The sequence below is a fragment of the Tamandua tetradactyla genome, chromosome X (genome assembly GCF_023851605.1).
Source record: "Tamandua tetradactyla isolate mTamTet1 chromosome X, mTamTet1.pri, whole genome shotgun sequence".
NCBI lineage: Eukaryota > Metazoa > Chordata > Mammalia > Pilosa > Myrmecophagidae > Tamandua > Tamandua tetradactyla.
In genome coordinates this window covers 85737206-85762376 of record NC_135353.1, presented here as the reverse complement: position 1 = coordinate 85762376, position 25171 = coordinate 85737206, and the positions used below count along the sequence as shown (strand labels likewise).

Sequence of the window (25171 nt, the reverse complement as noted above, 5' to 3'; positions counted from 1 at the left end):
CATGTTGTTTATTAGAAAATATTCACTTGATTCCTTGTCATTGGAGTAGATTCTTGTTGGTAACAAAAAAAATTTCGACCTGGAACCTTGGAAGGCAACCACATTTCTACTTGAGCACTCTGTGTTCTTCCTTCCCTGATCCACAACACCCTATTACTCACTGTATTTTTTGTCTTTTTATCAGAACCTTAGTTTTTAGAGAAAAAAAACACTTTAAAAGAGGAACAGTATTATATAAAATACAAAGAATTAGAAAAATAAACATTAAAAGAAAGAAGTAGATGTCTATTAGTTGGAAATCATTTATTGCCTCTATAAAAATTTAAATAAAAACCCTACAAAAGTTCACATTACAGTCTGATGTGGTCTTCAGGTGATTGCATGTTTCAGAGGTAGTACCAGTAAAAAGGGATGCAGCGTTGCTAAAGGAATTACTTAACAAGTTAATGCAAAATAAAATTTCAACATGGGGCAATATGTACTCAGTATACACTTTAATGAAACAATCATAATTATTCTTCAATGAAAATATTAGTTTATTCTCTTTCCCCCTTAGAGAATCTGCTTTCTTTGGGGGGGAGGTGCATGGTCTGGGAATTGAACCCGGGTCTCCTGCATGGAAGGTGGGCATTCTAACCACTGAACTGCTGATTCATGCACCCCCAAATCTGCTTTTTAAAGATTTGTTTTGAGCAATGCTATGCTCTCTGTAGGCTTACAAGTTAGTAGGTCCCTCCATTATAGCATTACAAAGCATAGCTTGGTGAAGAGCATGATACAGTGCTGTCTGCCAAGGATAACACTTCAGAGGAAAATGTCTTCATTGACCCATCCTTTAGATAAGTCCTCTAAAAGGCTAACCTATAAAAGTTTTGCATTTTTAGGATCTGAATGAAAATTTAATACATTAAGAAGATAGTCAATATTCCTGGTACTTCATCACTGCAATGTTGAGAAAGGAGAGAAGATAGAGCTTTCAGAACTTCTCTTAATTATGATCACAAGCTATCAGGCTGAGATGTGGAAATAGTCCCTTGTAAATGGGCTGAATGCCTCCTCTCCTCCCCTCAAAAGGCAACAAAGTCAGTCTCAGAACTTAGAACTCTTTTAAATCCATCACTATGTTTTTTCCTACAAACATACAGAATGCTGATTATGAAAGTGGCTCAAAATAGATTTTTTTTTTTGGTAGAAATGGAATCTTGGGCACCTTTTGAGGTCTTCATAGAATACAGAGCACAGGGTGTTACTGGGCTGCAGGCTTTTCTTCTCCAACAATAACAAACATTTCTGTTTCATGATTGCAAAGTTGCACAAAAGTCTTGATGTTGGTAACTAGCCTTATAACAAAACATCTCAGGTTCCATGAAGAGGCCAACTTTCTTTTTACATTTTCCTGGCATGTGCTAATTTTCCTATTCTCCGGGGAAACTGCCATTCTCATTTTCTTGTGACTAATTTTAGCTTGGCTGAAAGAGGAAGATATCTTCAGTTTTTTTTTTTAATTTTTAATATGCATATTGCAAGGTAAATGCTTAAATACACATTTCCTGCTTAGAAATTCCTTAACTCTCCCAAGCTAAATGCAGGCATCAAAGTGTGTTTAACAGAAATAAAAAGGCTTTTTTTCCATGTTAGTTTCTCTCTTTCTGAGAAATGCTTCAGACAGTGTGGCCAGTTTTAATATTGTGTCAAAGCCCTAAAGAAAGAAACACTAATCGTTTCTTCCCCCACTCCAGCCAGGAAGATGCTCATGAGAGATTTAATAAACTGATATTTTTTCCTGCTTTTAAATGTCTCAAAATCAATTCTGATGTACACTTGTAAAGAAAAAGATACTTTCTGTAAAATGGTTTTTGAATACTTGACCTTGGCATCTTTTTCAAAATTCCCAGTGCATAGTTGCGTCAATCTGCCAATTATGATTCTTTTTTCCTGAATGCAGGTATTTCCTTTGGTCCCTGCTAAAGAATGACCCCATTTCATTTTAGAAGTGTTTCAAATTCCAATGATAGTAGAATAGATAATTCTGGTACTGGAACAAAAATGCCAAGACAAAAGGAGTAGTGAGTTTATTGTTATGATTTACATATAGTTTATATTTTAATGGAAGTTTTATCTAAACTGGGACAAGAGAATCATGCTTCCTTTCAAAATTGTAGGTTAGGATTTCTTTTAGGAATCATACCTTGGAGAATCCTTAAATCCATAAGAATTTCAATTTAAACAAATTTTATCAATGCCCTGGAAAAGTTAACAATAATTATGTTTGAACTTTAAGGCTTGCTGAGAAATTGAAATTCAATGCCTACCACAGTGCTTTCCTTATAGGAGGAGCTCAATGGATATTTGTTGGTTTATTGGCTAATTGCTGAAGTGTGACAAATACAAATAGAATCCATGGAAATGAAAAGATGTAGAAGAGAATCATCTATCCTTGTTTTACAACAAGAAGCAAATAAGAAGGGGCGTAAATTGAAGCAGAAGAAACTAAAGTTAAAAGACAGACTCAATAACTAAGAAGGAGACTGTAGGAGAGACCTAGAACCTGTTCATGCTACTCTAGAAAATGGTTTATTTATTTGTTTATAAATAAATAAACAGAGTGAGATCTCTGTCTCTTAGAGAAATTTGTGTGAACTGATAAATTTAATCCTAATATCTGATGTTCTGTTATTTAATACTCTTTTCTCTTTGAACGGAATTCGACTTGTCAGGAGGAAATTCTAACCATCATTTTCAAAGACCCAAATGGCCTTCAGCATTAAGAGGACATAACCTAACTACTGAAATATTCCTGCTAACAAAGGTACCAAACAGCAGAATGGTACTTTTCAAGGTTAAAGACATTCATGACTGCTTTTCTGCCTTGAGAAGTTGGTGTATGTGAATTCCAAAATCAAAATCGATTTTAATTACAAACTGCAAAAAAAAATTTACCTGAAATGGAAACTTGATGGCCAAAACTGCCACCTATCTACCTCATTAATATTTTAGGTTATAGATAGTTATTTAACCATACAAACACAATTTTACACTGTCAAGTCACAAATATATGAATACAGAGAGGAACTGACATTTTCCCTTTTATAGGCCTTGGTAATGCCATATGGTACCTAGGAAGGGAAGATCTGCAAAGAATAGTTTACAGTGTGTTGCCACCTGGAACCTACCAACAAAACAACTGGGTAACATGCTCATTTTAGGTGTGTAGTCATAGAAAAGTATTCAGGAAATTCAGAGGACTCTGATTTACAATCAAAGTAGTAGATAACACTTTTTGGATATCATCCTTGGCTGATGGCTCTGTACAGGCCTTGTGTGGAAATGAGGTAAATTTTGTGGCAGAGCTAGATAAAATATAATCTCAGTGGCTTACCTTGACTTCCTGTTTCATAAAAAACAAGAACTGAAAAAAGATATTATGAAGATAGTGTCAAGCTTATATTGTGCAACATTTTATCTAACTCAGTTACACGAATTTACTAGTAGAATATGAATCCTATCAATTTTTCTCATATGCAGCAATGAAGAATTCCCATTAAAACTAATCTTTTATAATATATATGCTTTTTCTGTACACTTAATAATTTATTTGACTTTATGTTGGTAGGTTAGTTTTCCATAGTATATTCCCCCTCCCCCCAAATATTTGTGTTAGTTAATGGAAGAATACCAGCAATTTAACAATTACAGATTAGTAATCAGTTCACTTTTCAATCATTAGCTTCAGTCAGATTCTCATAAGGGATGAAAAATAAATCCCAGTTTAAATAATACAGTTTTCTTTTCAAATTTCAGTTCACTTTCCTGAGTAAAAGTACATGTGGATGACAGGGAAAGGAAAGAGGAGGAAAGAAGATATAATGGCTCCAAAAACAAGGCTAATCAAGTTTCAGCAACTTGATAAGTAATGTTGAAATATCTTCATTTTTGTGTCTCTGTTCAAAATTATCACTAAAACTAAGACTCTTCTATAAAATCAAACAAACATCTTTCAGAAACTAGACACTATGCATTTCATAGCTGAACTGCTCAAAATTAAATACAATTTTTCCCCAGAGTTCCATCAGTTTGGAAAATAACTCTTAAACAATGTTTTTAAATTTCATATATATTTCTTGCAGTGTACATTGCAGCCATTATATCTTGTTCATCCTTCACAGAATATATCTGTTTCACACAATTTGTTTTCTCCCAGTGAAGAATATTGGGCCACAGAATAAAGTTATCCTGAAATGCACACCTTTTAGGCAACCAAAAGGCTGTAGCATATATTCCCCTCTCTCTCAAATCACAAACTGTCTGAGGCATTTTTCTCTGATAAAGAAGACACACTGAATGAGGTATCATCAGGCTCCGGCGTAGCATGATTGAAATCCAGCTCTTCTAATTCAGGAGGTAAATCTGACAGCAGTGCCTGAGTCAGAAAAATAATTTTTTTTGGATTAGTATGTGGATTTTAGTAATTGCTTTTTTTTCTAATTTTATCTTAAATGTGCGTACTCTCATTTTGATTTATGCTTAAAGAGTTGAAGAAAGGACCATTTCTCTTCCAGTATCTTATACAAGATCTTATTTAAAAGAAAAATTCTTCATAAGCTATGAAGGAAGTAGTAAGACCCTAGATGTTGAGAGTGTTGATCATGCAGATAGAACCATGGACAAAGGGGAAAATCAAGAGGGAAAATAAGCAAATATCCTGAACCAAGTGCTTTGAAGTGTTTGAAGTAAGTGATTTTCATACTAGCTTTGAACATTCATTGATTATTGCTAGAGAGCTTTAAAGTTATATTCCTCATTAAAATATTTCTACCCAGTTATGCTTTCTTTTAAAGAAAAATGCATTTCACAAAAGACTATTTTATACATCAGTGAAAGAATGGACTTAGCAGTTAGGAGTTTCAGTTACAGTGCTTTAAACTTTAACAATTTGCAAAGAAAAAAGGATTTTTAAATTTCCTTAGCTATATCTTTATCTAGAGATGGCCAAGCACCCACCAGGGCATGGCAGAACCAGTGAATCTTGTTTTTGCAATGGTATTTCTAAAGTGTTGCCCATTCCTCTGATTAATTGGATAAGCCAAGAAAGATGAGTTAAGTTTTGTCATGGTCATATTGTTTCATCTGGAGTTGCAGAACATGCCTGCATACTGTAATAAGTGATTAATCTGGATTTATGTGGCTGACAGTGGTGATGCCCACATAATCATAAGAAATTGTGACTAAATGATTGATTTGCTGCTCCCAATACTAAAAATAATGTAGCATATCTGAGCAATTTTTAATGATCATTACTTGTAATATGGTCTCTGGGTGCAGTCGTAGGCTCCTGGACCTAATGTACAAGAACAAATGAAAGCTTCCCACAACCCAATTAAGTAACAGAACAGCATGGCATGTTGAAGAACATATTAAATCCACTATTGAAAAAAGAGAGTATACTCTTATTTTCTTAAAAGAAGTGAAAACTGCGAATCCTATACTTTTTGCTTGTAGATCAGAGGCAAGATTGGGTACTTCCTCCTCATTTTCATGCTCTGTAAGACTAAATTGTATCTGTAAGAAAAGTTACTTTTCAAGATCTTTTTCTCTGAAATGAAACACCAGGTCACAGAAAAGTGTTATGTGCTTTTTAAGGTGCTGCATTGCAGTACTTGGGCACAACCATTTTCTTTGATAATACTGGTTTACCACTAACCCAAACCCAAGTGCAACAAAGCCTTTGCTAACAATGGCTAGTCAGGGTCTATGAGAAATATCACTGGATTTAATTCACTTTGCAATTGCTAAGAAGCCATATTAAAGACAGTTTTCTTTGAAAAACAAAAGGAAAATTGTGGGATGCTAACATTTTAATCTTTTTTCCTAGAGATGCCTGGGATGGGCTACATGCAGTCTTGCTTGGATGTGTAGGATAGATTTCTGTACTCCTGAGGTTACTTACTGAATAAAAACCTCTGATGCTATCATCCTAAATAATGATGGTGGTATACAATGTGTGGTGGTATACAATGCACAAGCAAGTTTGGTAGCATTTATCATTAAATGGAATATGTAATAAAATTCTTTTCAGCAAGTTTAATATAATATAGATTTCACCTGAAAATATGATAAATAACATGTAATTTTGGAAAAATTTGTTAACAAACATTCACAGAGACAAAAGACATTACATTTCATATTTGGAGTAGAGGAATCAAACACATTACTTAAATTGGAAAAATAAAAGATGTTCACTATGATCACAAATAATTTTATAAATTAATTTCATATTTACTTAGTGAGGAATAATATATCATGGAATGGAATGTATCCAAATACTTTTTGAACTCTAGTAGGGACTGAAGGTAACTGAGAGCAGAAAGAGAGGCAACTGCCTTAATTCTTTCACGTACAAAAAGTCCCCATATTTCATTCTCCAGTTAAATAGCCTCATCTCTAGAAACATTTTGAGATGTTTCTATTAAATTGATTTTAAAACGTTAGCTTCTCCCTATTTAAAGTCTAGAAATAATAAAGTATGCTAATCAGTCATTCTGATTTCTCACTGAAGTTGCACACAAAATCCAAATATCTATTTTCAAGAAAGCTGTGCTAAAAAAAGGTCACAACATAATAAATACTTCTTCCATGCCAAGCTGGAATGAAGCATAAAAATGGAAAAATATGAAGAATCCAAATGTGATGTACTATTTTTCAACACAATATATTGCAGCTTATTAGTCTCTTCTGGGACCTACCTGCTGTTGTTCCTTATTATCAGCTTTCATAGCTAGTATCAAGCTTCTAACAAAAGTCTGAAGTTTAAAGTATTTTCGTTTTTGAATCTCTAGCTCATTTTCAATGAATCTGACTTCTTCATTCTGAAGGAGAAAACATCAAACAATACAATTATCTTATGTAAGCCTAAGACTGTACACGCTTGATGCACAATAAAATTGTAAAGACCAATCAAATTAGAGGGACTATAAAGAAAATAAACCTTTAATAAAAAGGAATATAAAGCACAGAAGAAAATTATCCTATTACTCAAAAGCTATATTTTAAGTAAACAATAGAAAACAATTTGCAAGGACAAAAATGCAATCACATAAATTCCAGTAAAAGAAAAACCAAGAAACAGTTCTTTCTTGGAAAGTCCCTTCCTATATCAAACCTAATTAACACTTGTACAAATATTAAGAATAAACAGTCCAATAAACCCCAAGTAAAGAACACTAGCAGATGAAGTAATGTTGAATGTACCATTCACAAAAGCCAAATACTGAGAACAATAAATGTTATTATTTTGTACAAAGGAGAGACTGAAATTATTACGAAGACTATCTTAGTAGTTCACTGTCCCCGTTCCATTATCTACGAGTCTGTCATTCAGAAAGTATCTCTGAATGTACCACGGATTTGAGGCTCAGTCTCTCTTCACTATTTTTTTCTAGTTGTATAGGATTTAAGGGTGTTTGGTGCCTGGTCTACTGATAACTGAGTAATTTTTGGTAGGCCAATTAACCTCTCTGTGCCTCTGCTTGCTCATTAGTAAAATGGATATAATACTGGTAATCCTTGGCAGCTTTGGCCTTAAGAGTTATGGGGCTCAACCAAGACAGTGGACCTGAAAGTGCTCTGAAAATACTTATTATTAAATCTATAGTAATCAAGAAAGTGTGGCATAAGGATAGATATATGAATAAATGAAATAGAAGAGTCCAGAAATTAACACACACATTTTTTATCAATTGATTTTCAAAAAATATGTTGAAGTAATTCAATAGACAAAGGATAGTCATTCATGAGACAGTAGTGGCACAATTGTAATTTCATATGCCAAAAAGAAAAGGAAGGAAGGAAGGAAGGAAGGAAGGAAGGAAGGAAGGAAGGAAGGAAGGAAGGAAGGAAGGAAGGAAGGAAGGAAGGAAGGAAGGAAAGAAAGAAGGAAGGAAAGAAGGAAGGAAGGAAAGAAGGAAGGAAGGAAGAAAGGAAGGAAGGATACCCACGAAAAGATGTATACCTGAATATTCAGAGCAGGTTTATTTATAATAGCCAAAAATTGTAAACAACCCAAGTGTTCATCAGTTGGTGAATAAACAAATCGTGGTGGTTACATAACTACGTACACTTGTCAAAACTCATCTAACTGCATACATAAAGAAGTGAATTTATTTTATGGATGTTATATATCAATCAACCATATTAAGAAATAAAAATGATTACCTAGTCCCTTTGCCAAAAAAAAAATAACTCATGAAAATAGCTAGGAGTATTCTCTGCAGAAAGCATTACAGGATGTTTAACATTGTTTTCTCAGTAAGCTACATTAAAATTAGTTAATTCTGTTGGTACTTTTGTTGTCTCAGTTGAGAGGATGCTATTGTACTAATTACATTCAATCTATGATCATGTTTATGCCATCATTTACTTTATCAGTTTAAATATTCTTTTGTATAATAAAACTGCTTCATGTTCAGACCATTTTAATGTCAAGTAAATCTTCTGCACAAGCTGAATTCTTTACTCAGAGGCATTCTACAACAATCTAAGTCAAAAGCAAGCATCATAATAAAATTTAACATGTTCTTGCAGTATTGCATTTTATTAATTCTAAGTCTTTGTTCTTTAGTAGTATTCATAGTCAGAGCATTAGAGTTAGTAAAGTGTTGACTGGCAAGTATTTTCAAATACAGGAGCTATCATCATTATAGCAGTGTCTAGTTTGAATAGACAGTCCTTCTCAGCTGCACTCACAGTCTGTTAGAAAACACTTTGAAAATATTTATTTACATTTGCAAAAGTCAGAAAGAGTCTTTTGGTATGTAGCTCTCTAATTTTTATGACAAACATCCCTCTTGCTCAATATGTAGGCAACGTTTGAAAGACATAAACAGCTTTAAGATAATTGTAATATTGCAGACATTTTCTTCTTGGAGCTGCTTTTTGCAAAGTTATTAAACACTTCTTAGATTACAGGCAGTAATGTATATGCACTTGATATATTTTCCTAAGTAAATGGAATGCTTGTGAGAGGAATTAGTAAGGTAACATTAGTAACGTAATTTCACAAAACAAGATCTAGCTCACTTTTCATGTTGTTAAAATCCTACCTACATTCCTGTGCTGGTTTGAAAGGAAGCATGCCCCCTAAGAAAAGCCATGTTTCAATATAAATCCCATTTCATAAAGGTAGAATAATCTCTATTCAATATTGTATGTTTGAAACTGTGATTGGATCATTTCCCTGGTTGATGTGATTTAGTTAAGAATGGTTGTTAAACCGGATTAGGGGATGACATGTCTCCACCCATTTGAGTGGGTCTTGATTAGTTTCTGAAGTCCTATAAAAGAGGAAATATTTTGGAGAGAGAGATTCAGAGAGAGCAGAGAATGCTGCAGCACCACGAAGCAGAGAGTCCACCAGCCAGCAACCTTTGGAGATGAGGGGGGGAAGGTGCCTCCCGGGGAGCTTCGTGGGGCGGGGAGCCAGGAGACAAGGCTGGCAGATGACGCCGTGTTCGCCGTGTGCCCTTCCAGCCGAGAGAGAAGCCCTGACTGTGTTCGCCATGTGCCATCTCACTTGAGAGAGAAACCCTGAACTTCATCGGCCTTCTTGAAGCAAGGTATCTTTCCCTGGATGCCTTTGATTGGACATTTCTATAGACTTGTTTTAATTGGGACATTTTCTCAGCCTTAGAACTGTAAACTTGCAACTCATTAAATTCTCCCTTTTAAAAGCCATTCCATTTCTGGTATATTGCATTCCAGCAGCTAGCAAACTAGAACAATTCCCAATAAACTTTGTCAAATTCTTTTCCAAGAACATTGTAGAGAGCACTTGAGATTCCATGTAGACCAAAGCTTTTATCTCTGAGTGAACTATTAATGACTTCCAAGTTGAGGCATTATTTTATGACATAGGTACTCATACCTCAGGGATTTAGCCCATCAACTCATCTCATAAGCATTTTGAGTTAGTTTAAATTTCCTAGCGATGTTATTTCTAGAGATAGATCTCAATCAGAACTTCCCCTTATGCCTAAACTGAATATTCATTGTTGCATAGTAATAATTATCAAATGCACATAGGAAGCATTCTTTTACTTTATTACAAGTAATCCCAAGAAAAATGAGAATGTTTAATTCAGTGAGGGAGAGAATAATTTATAATGATCCAACTCTGGATATTAATTAATTTTATATAAATGAGTACTTGTATAATACTATTAATGTTACTTCAAAGAAAATTGAATAATTTATTCACTCACTCAGTAATTGGTTACTGAATACGTATGTGCCAGGCTGTAGGCTAGGTAATACAAAGATGGATAAATATATGTTTTCAAGAAGCTTATGGTGGATAAACATACAAAATTGACTAAGTGATTTTCTTCCAAAAACAAGGAACACTAGCATGTGAATGTAAACAGAGTGTAACGGTTTTCTCTGAAGTCAGATTAAATGTTTAAAATCAACATCCCGAAATCAGAAACAATAACTGCCATAAGGTTTCATTTAGCCTTACTTTAGAATGAAGGTAACAAAGTTTGTAGATGAGATGAATGGAAAAATTTTTAATAAGGATTAGAAAAAGATATATTTTATATTATAAGTACTGGTTTTTGGGAGTTAAAAAAAGTTTATGTAAGATGGTGGTGTGTTATAAAACACATCTCTACTGTGGTAGTAAAGGACAGAAAACCTGTTCCCACAGTATTTGTTACAACAGAAAACACTGGTTTTCTGCCTTTCCCTGCCCTGGTCTTCAGCTCCAAGTCTGCTCAAGTGGGCTGGCACCCAAGAGGGGAGAGGTCCTGGAAAGAATCTTCTGAGCCCCAGACCCAATCCTGTCTGATCTGTTTGCAAGTCCTAAGTGGAATACACTTAACAGCTGTGCAATTCAGTCCTCTTGGCTATAGTTTCCACTCTTGTGCCAAGTAGTGGCTTATAGAGCCGTTTTAATCCTGAAATGCATATTTAGAAATATATGACCATATAGGAGAGATCAGTATGATCTCTTTTATATTAGAACTAACAACTTTATAATTCTGTTAGTTGGAAATATAATTTAAACATAGGAGTGTGTTGTTCTTTTTGACCATCTAAGAAATAAATTTCTAAGAATAGTTTGCTCCTGTATTGACAATATTTAAAATTTAAAGTCCAACCTGTTACGAACATTTGGAAAACAGAATCTATTGAATGACATAACATTCATTTATAATAAATCTGTAAAGATTTTTGAGAAAATGACATTTGTTGTCTTTTCTGATTAAATTTTATTTTCTGTTAAAATCTTGAAATTATTAGCCACTTCTATGAACTCTGATGATATTCCAAGAAAAGCACTTTTGAGTGTAGAAAGAGTTGCCAAAATCTCAGAAGGTCCTAAAATTATTTAGTGAGATAAGATACTGATTAACAAAGGAACACCAATACACATCTATGCAGAAAGCATAATGACATACTGACAGATAGCTTATGTCAAAAGTTAATAAAAACAAAATTATGTATGGCATGCTGTCAAAGTAAGCCTTTTGGTTCTGTAACAAGTGACATTAAGAAAAATTCATCTTTATTCGTATTCACTCTGTATTTGATTTGGGTATTGTTTTTAAATTTCTAGAGCAGGTACATTATTAAATAAAAAAATAATTTGGTCTTCAAAACAAGTTGCAGTTCAATGTAGAATTAGCCAGGGTCACTGGAAAAAATATATATATCCCCTTTCATTAACATTTAAAAAATGACATTGGAGTTCTGGGAAGTTGGTGGAAGAGGATAGGTCGAGTTCACCCCTGCTTAAAGGGACAGCTAGAGAAGTGATATAAAAATGACCGGGAGAGTAATTCCAGGGTATAAGTGACCTGGGTGGGTCTTCTATACCACATAGGGAGGCCCTGGTTGAAAAAGAAGAACTGAGACACAGAGAACCAGAGACCATTCATCTAGTGCAAACAGCCTAATGCATCCCCTACCAAACAGAGGCCCAGAGCCCTCAGGAGTGCATAGACAGGGAGACAGGGACAAGGAAGTAAGCCAAGCCATTCCTTAAGAGCACTACCCTCACACGCCCTGCCCCTGCCCCACAATCTGCAACTCCCCCACACCACATGCACCTGAGCTCTGTCACCTGCTCCCCCAACCGTGCTCCAAGCACCCCACCCCAACACCCCTCCCCGCGCATCCCCACCCCACACCCCCGCCCAACACATGCACACAGTCCTGTCCACCTCTCTCACCCTGGGGCACAGTCTTGCCCTGCCCTTCCTGAGACCCGCAAACCCTCGTCCTACCTCTTGACCTCCACCTTCCCTTCCCTGCCACCTGCAGCCAGAGTGCAGGAGTTCACTTTCATACCCAGGCCACACCTGCACACATCCCATATAGTCGCTCAGCCCCTCCTGGCACCCCCTGAACTCTGCACACACACACACAAGCATTCAGCCCCTTAGACATGTGCACGCACATGTGCTCACTCACATCATGCCCCTCAGCTCTAAGCAAGCACTGACCTGTGTATACAGGCCACACCTTCCCCTAGCTCATGCAAGGGCAATACCACCCCACTGCCCTTGGGCACTAAGTACTGCACACCAAGGCCTTGGGCACAGCCACAGCCACCCTGCCGGGCACCCACATATCCATGCAGCAACCTCTTGACTCCTGCCCTCCACTACCCCCCCATCCTGCACAAATGTACTCACTTGTCCCAGGCCCCTGCACAAGGGCCCTTCTCCCACACCTGGCAGGTGCTCTCACGTACATGTCTGCCACAAGCATGTACTCCTAACTTATGCCCCACACCTGCTCACCCATGCCAGGACCCTGCACATTGGTTATCACCCACCCCGACACGTGTTCCGCAACCTCTGCAACCTATGTTCTTATACACTTGTGCATCTATGCACTTGTGCATCTGCATCCCGGGCCCCCTGGAGCTCTCCCCCACGCAAGGACACACCCGCACCCTGCTCTCCTATGCCGACTTCTGTGCCTTGCACACCATACCCTGACAACCACAACCTGCATGCTTCACATGCCCACTCAAATACTGCCCACATACCAGCCCCTACACATCTGCTCAGCACCCCCATCCAATTCCTGACACAACCGACATCTGTGTCCCCTATGCCACATACTGCTCCTGCTTTCCAAGAACTGCCTGAGCTGCACCTTGCCCCAGTGGCCCCAGCACAGCATATCCACAGCTCTGTGACTCACACCCATGCTCACAGGCACCACCGCAAGCCATCACTGCACTGTTTTGCCCCTCCCCACACCCTGCAACCTGCTCCATACAAATCCCATGAATACAAAGCTGTAGACTACTGAAGAAAATCAACTTCCAAAGTAACTCTATCAAGATATTTATAGACATGAAGACAACAGACAATCACGAACCATAAGACGATGCAGACAGACATAGACCAGTTGGATGACCAAATTGAAACATCAGAGAAAACACAGACTTTGGAACAACTAATCAAAGATGTTCATATAACTCTACTAAATAAATCAGTGGGATGGCTAATGACATAAAGGAGATCAAGAATACTCTAGAAGAGCATAAAGAGGACTTTGAAAGAATAAATAAAAAAATAGCAAATATAACAGAGATTAAAGATAGGGTACCCCAAATAAAAAAATAAACTAAGGACACACAATAGCAGATTTGAAGAGGCAAAAGAAAGAATAAGAGAATTAGAGGACAGGACAACTGATTTTGAGGATGCAAAAGAGATGGAAAAAATTGAATTGGATCTCAGGGAAATTATGGACAAAACAAAGGGCACAAATACGAGTCATTGGTATCCAAGAAGAAGAAGAGAAGAGTAAAGGGCTGGGAAGATTAATTGAGGATATAATGGGGGAAAACTTCCCAACCCTTACAAAAGACATAAATATGCAAACTAAAGAAGCTCAATGAGCTCCAAATAGGCTAAATCCATAGGCCTACCCCAAGACACATACCAATTAGTCTCTCAAATGTTGAAGAGAAACAAAAAAAAAAAACTGAAAGTGGCAAGACAAAACAACCTACTACATACAAGGAAAACCACATAAGACTGAGTTCAGGCTACTCAACTGGCACTATGGAGGTGAGAAGGCAGTGGCATGATATATTTGAGATCTTGAAAGAGAAAGACTTCCAGCCAAGAATTCTGTACCCAGCCAAATATTCCTTCAAAAGTGAGGGACAGATTAATATTTTCACAGACAAACAAATCCCGAAAGAATTTGTCAACAAGAGACTGGGCCTACAAGAAATACTAAAGGGAGATCTGCTGGCTGAAATAAAAAGACTGAAGAGGGACGTCTGGAGTAGGGCACAGAATTGAGAAGTATCAGTAGTGGTAGCTTAAAGGATAAATAGAGAAAGAAGGAAAATTATATAAATAACTGAAAAATAAAATCCAAAGGATAAGATGGTGGATTCAAGAAATGTATTTACAGTAATAATTTTGAATGTCAACTGACTAAACTTAACAATTAAAAGATACATATTGGTAGAATGGACTAAGAGATATAATACAGCAATATGCTGCTTATAGGAGATTCATCTTAGACACAAGGGTACAAATAAATTGAAAGTGAAAGGATGGAAAAAGATGGTCCATGCAAGTTGTAACCAAAAGAAAGTAGGAGTTGCTATACTAATATCAGACAAAATAGACTTTAAATGTAAAGACATCATAAGAAACAAAGAAGGACACTATATATTAGTAAAAGGGACAATTAGCCAAGAAGAAATAACAATTATATATTCTGTGCACCCATTCAAGGAGCTCAAAGTATATGAGACAGACTTTAGCAAAACTGAAGGGAGTGATAGATGTTTCAACAATAATAGTAGGATACTTCAATACACCACTCTCCTCTATAGATAAAACAGACAGAGAATCATCAAGGAAATAGAGAATTTAAACAATGTGATAAATAAATTATATCTAACATACATATATAGGTTGTTATACTCCAAAACACCACGATATACATTCCTCTCTAGTGCTCATGGAACATCCTCCAGGATAGATCATATGCTGGGGCACAAAATAGGTCTTTATAAATGTAAAAGCATCGAAATTATTGAAAGCATTTTCTTTGATCACAATGGAACAAGACCTCTCACAAATATATGGAGATTAAATAACATACTCTTGAACAGTGAATGGTTCAAAGAAGAAATTGCTAGAGAAATCAGTAGCTACCTGGAGACAAATGAAAATGGAATGCAACATATCAGAACTTCTGGGATGTGGCAAAAGCTGGGAAGAGAGGGAAATTTACTGCCCTAAATACCTGTATTAAAGAAGAAAGAGCAAAAATTGAGGACTTAATTGCTTACTTGGAGGAACTTGAGAAAGAACAGCAAGCTAACATCAAAACAAATAGAAGAAGACAAATAACAATGATTAAAGCACAGTTAAATGAGTGGGAGAACAAAATAACAATAGAAAGAATCAATAAAACCAAAAGTTGATTCTTTGAGAAAATCAATAAAATCAATGGACCACTAGCAAAGCTGACAAAGAAAAAGAGAGAGGATGCAAACAAGCAAAATCAGAAATGAAAGGGGGTCCATCATCACAGACACTGAAGAAATAAAAAAAATCATAGGGGGATACTATGAACAATTATAAACCAACAAACTAGACAACTTAGATGAAATGCACAAATTCCTGGAAACTCAGAAACAAACTACACTGACTCAAAAGAAATCGAAGATCTCAGCAAATGAATCACAAGTAAAGATATTCAATCTGTCATAAAAAATCTTCCTATAAAGAAAAGCCCAGGGCCAGATGGCTACACAGGGTAATTGTAACAAACATTCCAAAAAAGAACTCCAGAGTAGCCTCTCGACTCTGTTTGAACTCTCTTGGTCACTGATACCTTATTTGTTACACTTCTTTTTCCCCTTTTGGTCAGGATGGCATTGTTGATCCTGTGGTGTCAGAGCCAGGCTTATCCTGGGGAGTCATCTCCCACACTGTCAGGGAGACTTTCAGCCCTGAATGTCATGTCCCACATAGCAGGGAGGGCAATGGTCTCATTTTCAGAGTTGGGCTTACAGACAGAGAGGCCACATCTAAGCAACAATCCTGCTGAAAATATTCCAAAAAATTGAGGAAAAATTATTATTACCTAACTCATTTTATGGATGAAGAATGTAAGGATGGTCAACATAAGAAAATCAGTTAATGTAATACAACACATTAACACATTAGAAGAGAAAAATCATATGATCATCTCAATTGATACTGAAAAAGCATTCGACAAAATTCAACATTATTTTCTGGCCATTGTGAATAATGCTGCTATGAACATCGGTGTGCAAATCTCTGTCTCTGGTAATTGTTATTTCTGGATTTTGAGAGGCTGTATTTAGAGATAAGAATGAAGCCAACCAGGTTGGCATTAAGGTAATTCAGAATACAGTGGTAAGGAAGACATTGTATTTTAGAACTTTACCTACTCTTTGGGACCAAAGCAAGAAAGGTTTATTTCATCAAGAACCTAAATTTTCTGTAACATATGATCTAAATCAACCTGTCTGGATAGATCATTTAAACAATCCAAACACAAGGAGTCCAGAATAAGAATGAGAGTCTTTAATCCTTTATAGCTTAATATAATGCCTGGATAAATGCCAGAGAAGATAAAGCACATATTCAAAATGTATTTGCAAAGTCCCTGGAGGGATGGGAGAAAAAATATGGAACTATTAAACTTTACCACCTGGGAAATCATGGATACTGTGTCAAACATTAGGGACACCCAAATCAATAGGCCAAGCCCTTGATCTTGAGCCTTGCTCTTGTGAAGCTTAAGTATATAAGGGAGAAGCTTAGCCTATCTATACGTATGCCTAAGAGTTACTTCTAGAGAACTTCTTTTGTTGCTTAGATGTGGCCTCTCTGTCTGTAAGCCCAACTCTGAAAATGAGACCATTACCCTCCCTGCTATGTGGGACATGACATCCAGGGGTGAAAGTCTCCCTGGCAGTGTGGGAGATGACTCCCCAGGATAAGCCTGGCTCTTACACCACAGGATCAACAATGCCATCCTGACCAAAAGGGGAAAAAGAAGTGTAACAAATAAGGTATCAGTGACCAAGAGAGTTCAAACAGAGTTGAGAGGCTACTCTGGAGGTTGGTCTTATGCAAGGTTCAGTTAGACATTGCTTTCTATCATAACTTGCCAAACCCCAACCAAAACCATTCCAGCCAATCCTAAAGAATACCTAGAGCAATAGATAAGCTTCTACAATGGTTCTATGCACTATGGTAACTTTCCATAACCGTACAACCTCCAAATGTGTCCCTGGACCAGATTAGTATTGAAACACAAAGGGGCCAACCTCTCCAGAACATTAACTCGTTCCATTCCCTTATCCCATATTATCAACAGCCCCTTCTAACGTGAAAAAGTTAGAATGGCCATAGCCCAAATACCCCTAAAAAGTGGGAGAAAGGTCAAAGGTGATGGTGGAGTTATACAGAGAAGATAGGGTTTAACAAATGAGTATCAGTCTTTAATCATTATATTAATATTTCTTTTAGTTTCCAGTATCTTAGAACAGCTAGAAGTATAAACCTAAACTTGTGGAATTGTAGCCCATACCAAACTCTGAAATCTGTTAGACAACTAACTGCTGTGATGTACTTTCAATGCTTTCTTTTTTGTATATATGTTATTTTTCACAAAAAAATAAAAAAGAGAAGGAGAAATGTAACAGAGAAGATAAGATTTAGCAAATAAGCATGACTGCTGAATCACTGTATTTATATTTCTTTTGGTCTCCAGTGTTTTGGAGCAGCTAGAAGACAAAACAAAAAATCATGGAACTGCAGCCCATGCAAAACTTTAAAATCTGTTCTATAACTTCTCGTTAAAATGTACCTGGAAATTTATTGACTTTTTTGTATATATGTTATATTTCACAGTTTAAAAAAGTGTTAAAAAATGAACATTGACCTTAAAAAAGTTTCATCATAAATTTCACATTACCCACCAGTATGCCTTGTTGATCCCCATCAATGCCTCACAAACTCATTGCTTAAAATCAGAAGTACTAAACAGCACTAATTAAAATGTCCATCACCCTGACTGATACCCAATATGCCCAAGACAATTGATGCAGGGCCCCAGGATGCTTAAATTATAAAAGGGGATTAATATAGGTACTGCAAAATCCTGGTTCACGTAATACCTTCTCTTAATGAATTCAGAATTTGAATCACTTTTACCTTATAATCCGAGAGAGAATTCACTTGTTCTACTTCAGGATTACTTGTCATGTCACTTTCATCATCATCAATAATTTCTATTTTCTGTAACAGGTAGAGAAGTTTTGATAAGTATATATCTGGTTATTATCACTACTCTCAACAATATATAGAACATATACATTCAATGCTCAATATAGTAATGGGGTCCTCTACTCCAGGTTATCTGAAATAAACTTTGATAACTGATAGGCTCCTCTGTACTACTTCCAATGTGTATCTGAGCCATCTCTTTTTACCTTTAACTGATGACTGCTTAGTAAATAAGAAATGACTTTAATACTATTTAAAATAGAAAAAATCCCTTTCACAATACCCCTTAGAAAACAAGCACTCAAAGTCTGCTTGAATATCCCCCTCCAGTGACAAGAAACTCACTTCATATAAGGTTAGTCTATTTCAATGGTAAACATTTCTAGTTGATATGAAAAGCTTTATTTTTGAAGTCTCCACATTCTTCTTTGTGACTTCTGGAGCAAAATTTCAACATATGGCATGTATTCCAAAGTCAAACACAATTTTTAAAAAATCACATATTTACTAAATCTATTAGATAGACAATTGACATCAGACATCCATGATGTAATGATAAAAAGTGCACAGTGATTTGTTTCCATCACTGGACTGTAACAATGGAAGAAACAGAGAGAAGCAGAAGGAGAGGGAGAAAGACTAATTTTCCCTTAGCTTTAGAATTAAGGTACAGCTTTATTTTTACCATAGCTTATGCACAATAGGTACTAATTAAACATCTGTCAAAAGAATGAACAAAACAGCTTAGTGCTGATGTGAAGAACGACCAATATGCTTGGGAGTTGAGATGGGAAATTTTATATTGTATATATGTTCCTACAAATTAAAAAAAGAGAGAGTAGATAGACAATGACATTTAAATGCAGTATGTGATTCTGGACAGGATTTAATAATGGAGGAGAAAAGGGCTAAAAGGACATTACTGAGACGATTGACAAACATGGAATACAGACTGTATGATTTATATCATTTTTAAATTCCTTGAACTTGATAATTACTACATAAGTGAATGTTCTTGTTGTTAGGACTGAAATAAATAAAAATCAATTCTAAACTACATTCTGCATGTGGAAAAAACACTGTTATATATTGCTGATATTTAACAACAAAAGAAAAACAATATTCTTTGTGCTCAAATTTTATTTAAGAGATGTGATAGGATTATGATGTCAAATAAATAAATAATGATGTCAAATAAATAAACATAAATAATGTTTCCAAATAAATAAAATTTGGAAAACATGGTAATTCTTGAAAGCATAACCATTTTGTAACAGAGAAAACCATTATAAGGGCCTTTTTAAAGGTTGCAATCAACTAAAAAATACTGATTCAAAGCTGAAAACAAGCACAATGGCATTTCCCCTTACATATGACTTTAGTTTAATACCATCTTGATTTTTGCGTTACTTAATGGTCAGAAAATAAACAGGAATATTTTATTCTTTATAATGAAATTGGACTCTTTTAGTCATCTAAAAACTTGCAGTAAGGGAGAAAAGACAATATTAGGAGGTTGAGTAGCAAGCAGAGAGGCTGTGTGTGTGGATTAATCTGGGTTTAAAGAAAACATTATGGATATATAGAGAGGATATTCTCTAAACAGATCTATTAACAGCATCTGTTTATATTCTCTACCTTTGAACCTATTTAAAAATAAAAAATTGAAAAAAGAATGATCAAGAAACTCTAACCATGGGGACCAGGCAAGTTCTCTAACTGATAACCATTTTTTTTTAAGCTAAAATAAACAACAACAAAAATACATAAAATTGGCCCTAAAGTTTTCTCTTTTGCATGTGAAAAACACAGTTAAAAAAAGAACTTGAAATATCTAAACCTGCCAACTCAAAAGAAAATTTAAAAAAGAGAAAAGCTAAGCTAAATGTAGTCACTAGACAGTCTTTTAAGAACAAGCACATTAATAGCAACATGTTGTAGGCAGATTTTGAAATCAGGCTTCCTATCCAGCAATAAACATTGAGATTAAAAGTCACAAGCAAAGATCATATTTGATACATTATGTAAAAGGACACAATACCATTACACAGTTTGTGACCTGCAGGCATCTGAATCAGGACAGCTGCAATGAAATTGCTTTTTACAGCTGCCTGGAGATGAATTTAATGTTTTGTTTTCTATTATAATCACTATAAACTTGGGGCTTAATCATGTCAGCTCTCACTGCACCTCAGATTTAATATTTAATTGATTTTAGATTGTCTACATATTTGGATTTGTTCTGAGAAAAGCAAGCTAGGCAACTCAGGGAGGAAGCACCACAGCCACTGTATATATTTCTGCATATAAATAGGTCTTATTTGTCTATGTGATTTGTTATCCATGAATAATTGGGGGCACTCAATAGTTACAGGCAGAAATCAACCTTTGAAGGTTTGGAGTTTTTCTCTAAAAATCAATTGTTCTTGAAAAATTAAGTGCCTAAGTGACTAAGAGTCATCCTGAGCCATGATTTCATTCATTATCTTCAAATGGCTGCTGAAGGGGAGATTCAGTGTGGAAAAATTCAGGCTAAAAAGGAGCATGGCTTTAAAAGAAAGGATGTTCAGTTTGTAAATCATTTTATATACCTTGTATGGCATAACTCAAATCTACAGCAGAGGGAGATTGTTACTGGTGGAACTTAAGACAGCACAATTTGTAATGGTGTGAAACATTATTAGCCACCTCATGAAAATATGATTTTGCTCAAAATAAATCTTATTTCCTTATAGGCTTGTTGAATTTAGTGCTAGAAGGCCAATGATTGATTTAAACCAGGACTGAAATCAATAAAAAGCAATTCTAAACAATATTCTGCATGTGGAAAATATTGTTATATATTATTGATGCTTGACAAAAAAGAGAAAACATATTCTATGTGTTCAACTTTTATTAAGGAGATGTGGCAGGATTGTGATGTCAAATATATAATGTTTGCAATGGAAGTCAGGGTAAATTTTGAAATTGTAGCCATTTTGTAATAAAGAAAACCATAATAAGGTCTATCATAAAAGGTTGCAGTCAAGTAAATAATGCTGATTCAAAACTGAAAACAAGCACAATGTATTTATCTTTATATATGACTTTAGTTTAATACTATCTCGATTTCTGCATTACTTAATAGTATTAGAATATAAACAGATGCAGGTAAAACAGCTGCTTAGAGAATGTGCCCTATATATATGCATAATGTTTTCATCAAACCCAGATTAATCCACACACAGCCTGTCTCTGCTTGCTATTCAGCCTCCTAATACTGTCTTTCATCCTTTAGTGCAATTTTTAAGATGACCAAAAGTCCAATTTAATTAGAAAGAAGAAAATATACCAAACACAGTATAGATGTATAGGGTTTAAATGGAAGACTCAGAGTCAGGAATCTTGACTAAGAAAGAATTTCTGTCATGAAGTTCTAAGAAAGGCCTTTGCCATGATCCCAGGCTAAACTCAGTTCTAATCCTGCCATCTGTCAAATGAGAATAATTCTGCTGAAGTTTTAATAAGGTGTTGAAGAAAAATAACTTGCCATGTATAAAATGACCTATACATACCAATCATTAGGTGTTTATATTTGTGAAACTCCTAAAACAAACATTTTGAAGTTTCAATGACAGCACTTTAAAAGGTATTTTATAAAGTTCTCAAAGATATATGATTTCATTACCAACAATTATGTTTTGGTTTGTGAAATGGAGCAAGACTTTATTCTGACAATGCTGAAATTGTAACCAACTGGGAATATGTCCTTGAAATCCATCATGTAAAGAGGGAAGAATTTCAAAATGTACATACCACATTATCTGTGGACACTGCATTGTGGTCCTCCTTCTTATGAGCTCTTGCCTCATTTGAAACAACTTCATTGGACTCTTCTATGGAAAAAAAAAGCATGATTCCATTTATCATTTCTCAAAACTTCATTGAGAATGCACTTTTGCAAAATTGCTTGAATAATTCCTCAATTGAAAAAAGCACAAATGACAAAATCAGTGCATACATGCTTTTATGAGCAATTCCATTTCTGATAAATCTCTACCTTAAGAAAGTATGCATGGATGTGTGCAGACATGAGAATGGTCCACACTGTGTTATATACAGTAGGTAGAAACCTGGAAACAATCTGTAGCCTTCATAATGGAAGATTTTAAAAATAATTTAGGGCCTATTTCTCAAATAAAATATTATGGTTTTTGACATCCAGGGAAGATGGTAGAGTAGGGAACTCTGGGACTTAATCCTTCCACCAAATGGCTGTTGAGCAAGCAGGAACCATCTGAAACAACTGTTCTGGGATTCTGGAGGCCAAAAGAACACTGTACAGCATCCAGGGAAGAGAAGGAGGAAGAGGTTGAGTGGTGGAGTACAGGGAGTTGCTCTTACTATGTAGCTGGTGCCAGTGCCCACCCAAACTCTTATGGTGGGCTGCTTGGGGTCCAGACCCTGGCTAGCTCCCTGGAGACAGAAAAGGTTATAAAAATCATCTTCCGCAGGAACAGGGCTGGTCACAGCCCATCACTGACTTTTGATTTGCAAAGACAGATTTCAGGGTCCTGACTCTGAGCTACTGTTTCAACCCAGTCCCAGACAAAGGTGGTGTCATTGTTTCAACCCCACTTTGACAGAGGTACAGGCAATGGAGACTTAACAATACAGTGCTTCCCTCAGGGCTGCTGAAACAATAAGTTGAAGAGCTCCATTTGCTGAACAGGCAAGGAAAACACAGCTTTGGGGAGAGATTAAAGGTGCTTTTGGTGTACTTCCTGATCCCCTCCCCAGGGTTCTTTGGAGCTGGTCCATGCCCATTTTGTGGATCCCTGGTCCTGTTTTGGATGGAAAATAGTGACTCAAGAAAGTCCTCTCTGGGGTGAACCATCTCCCAGAATTTGCCCTCTAAGCAAAAGCAGCTAGAGACAACAAAAGTAGTGTAAAAAATTATAGAAGCAAAACAAAAACAAACAACACAGACGAAAGAAGGAACAGAGGAATAGGAACTTTCTCCTGAATGTGAAACTGCATAAAAAGAGAAATCTTAAAAATTGTACCACATATAAAGGGCAAGAATGAGAAGTACAAAAGTAGAAAAAATCTGATAAAACGTGGACTATTTTTTGACTTTTTAATTGTATAATATAACATATATACAAAGCAAAAACAGAAACTTTTTATTGTATTGTTATAACATATATACAAAGCAAAGAAATAAAAAAAGCAGTAGTTTTCAAAGCACGCTTCAACAAGTAGTTAAAGGACAGATCCCAGAGTTTGTCATGGGCTACCATACAATCCTCTCATATTTTTCCTTCTAGCTGCTCCAGAACATTTGAGGCTAGAAGGAATAAATACTTTTTTATCCTCACAATAGACATTTTTTTTTGGTGAGAAATAACATATATACAAAAAGCAGTAAGTTTCAAAACCCAGCACAACAATTAGTTGTAGAACAGATTTCAGGGTTTGGTATGGGTTATAATTCCACAATTTTAGGTTTTTACTCCTAGTTGCTCTAAGATACTGAAGACTAAAAGCAATATCAGCATAATGATTTAGCAATCATACTCATTTGTTTAACCCTACCTTCTCTATATAACTCCACCATCACCTTTGGTCTTTTTCCACTCTTTAAGGGTATTTGGGCTATGAAAATGGGCTATTTTAAAGGTTGAGAATAAGTTGAATGAAGCATCAAACAAGAGCCTTAACACCAAGTCAATCAATAATAAAACCCTAGCCAGAGAGAGAAACTAATCTTCTCAGTAAACTCATCAACATAATCAGTTGCTTAGATGTCAGCAAAAAATTACAAGCCATAATAAGAAACAGAGGATATGGCCTATTCAAAGTAACAAATTCAAACTTCAGAGGAGACACAGAATGTGAAACAACTGGGCAAACATGTTCAAACAAATCTCCTAAATGAATTAAAGGAGATGAAGGAAAATATGGTTAAAGAGATAAAATATATTAATATTGAAGGTGAACATGATTGAAAGAGGTTGTATAGAGCAGTGTGTATCACCAATTAACACTAGAAATGTAAATCAGTTCTTGCATGAACTACTTCAAAGGTATGAATTTTGTAGAAAGAGTCAAAAATAGAGGGGTATGGGGGATAACTACTATTGCATGTTATGGCTTATATTTAATAGGAAGACATCATCTATATCACAGTAATACCAGTGGTAAATAATTGGGTTGGGAGGACGGACAAGAGTTAAGGGGAGATATGGATTTTGTATTTGTCAAGGGTATTTATCAGTTATTTTTCTCTTTGGAAGAATGAAAATTGTCTAAATTTGAGAGTGTTGATGATTGTACAGCTAAGTGAGGATAATGTGACACTTAGATTGCATACTTTGGACATTATTCATGATGCCCAATGGATGGAGGTGGCTGAGGGATACATTGACTGAGAAGCAGAAAGGTGAGCAGTGGTGTATGTTTGTGATGGAATACTGCGTGGCTACAGAAAGGAATGAAGTTCTGAAGCATGCAATGATGTGTATGAACCTTGGGGACATTGTGTGGTGTCAAATTAAGCAGAAACAAGAGAACGGATATTGTATGGTCTCTTTTAGAAAATACTTATTAGAAAATTGGGGCCTAGATTTTAAGCTCTTATAGCAGTCACATTTAGTTTGGAGTTGTAAATGTTATTTCTGGATTTTGAAATGCTGATATATATATATATATATACATATTTGGTTGCCTGTGTGACACCTAAGATCAGAGTTTGAGTACGGCAGCTCTGACAATCAACATTGTTACATATAATAACTGCTAAAGAAATCAAAAAAGAGGCCAGACTTCAATTAGAGATAGGAATGAAGCTAATTTGGTCAGTACTAAGACACAGC

The 25171-nt window shown here is 35.8% G+C and overlaps 1 protein-coding gene across 2 annotated transcripts in view; it reads right to left on the bottom strand.

Moving 5' to 3' along the window:
* Positions 1 to 297: 297 nt before the first annotated feature.
* Positions 298 to 25171, bottom strand: part of HDX (highly divergent homeobox) — a 280072-nt gene continuing 255198 nt past the window's right edge. For both annotated transcript variants that reach the window (XM_077146730.1, XM_077146731.1), the window contains exons 7-10: positions 22110 to 22189; positions 18243 to 18326; positions 6744 to 6866; positions 298 to 4420 (exon numbers count right to left, since the gene is read on the bottom strand). In XM_077146730.1, the coding sequence (XP_077002845.1) occupies positions 4295 to 4420; positions 6744 to 6866; positions 18243 to 18326; positions 22110 to 22189 (413 nt within the window). In that variant the 3' untranslated portion in view covers positions 298 to 4294. The remainder of the gene's footprint in view (positions 4421 to 6743; positions 6867 to 18242; positions 18327 to 22109; positions 22190 to 25171) is intronic.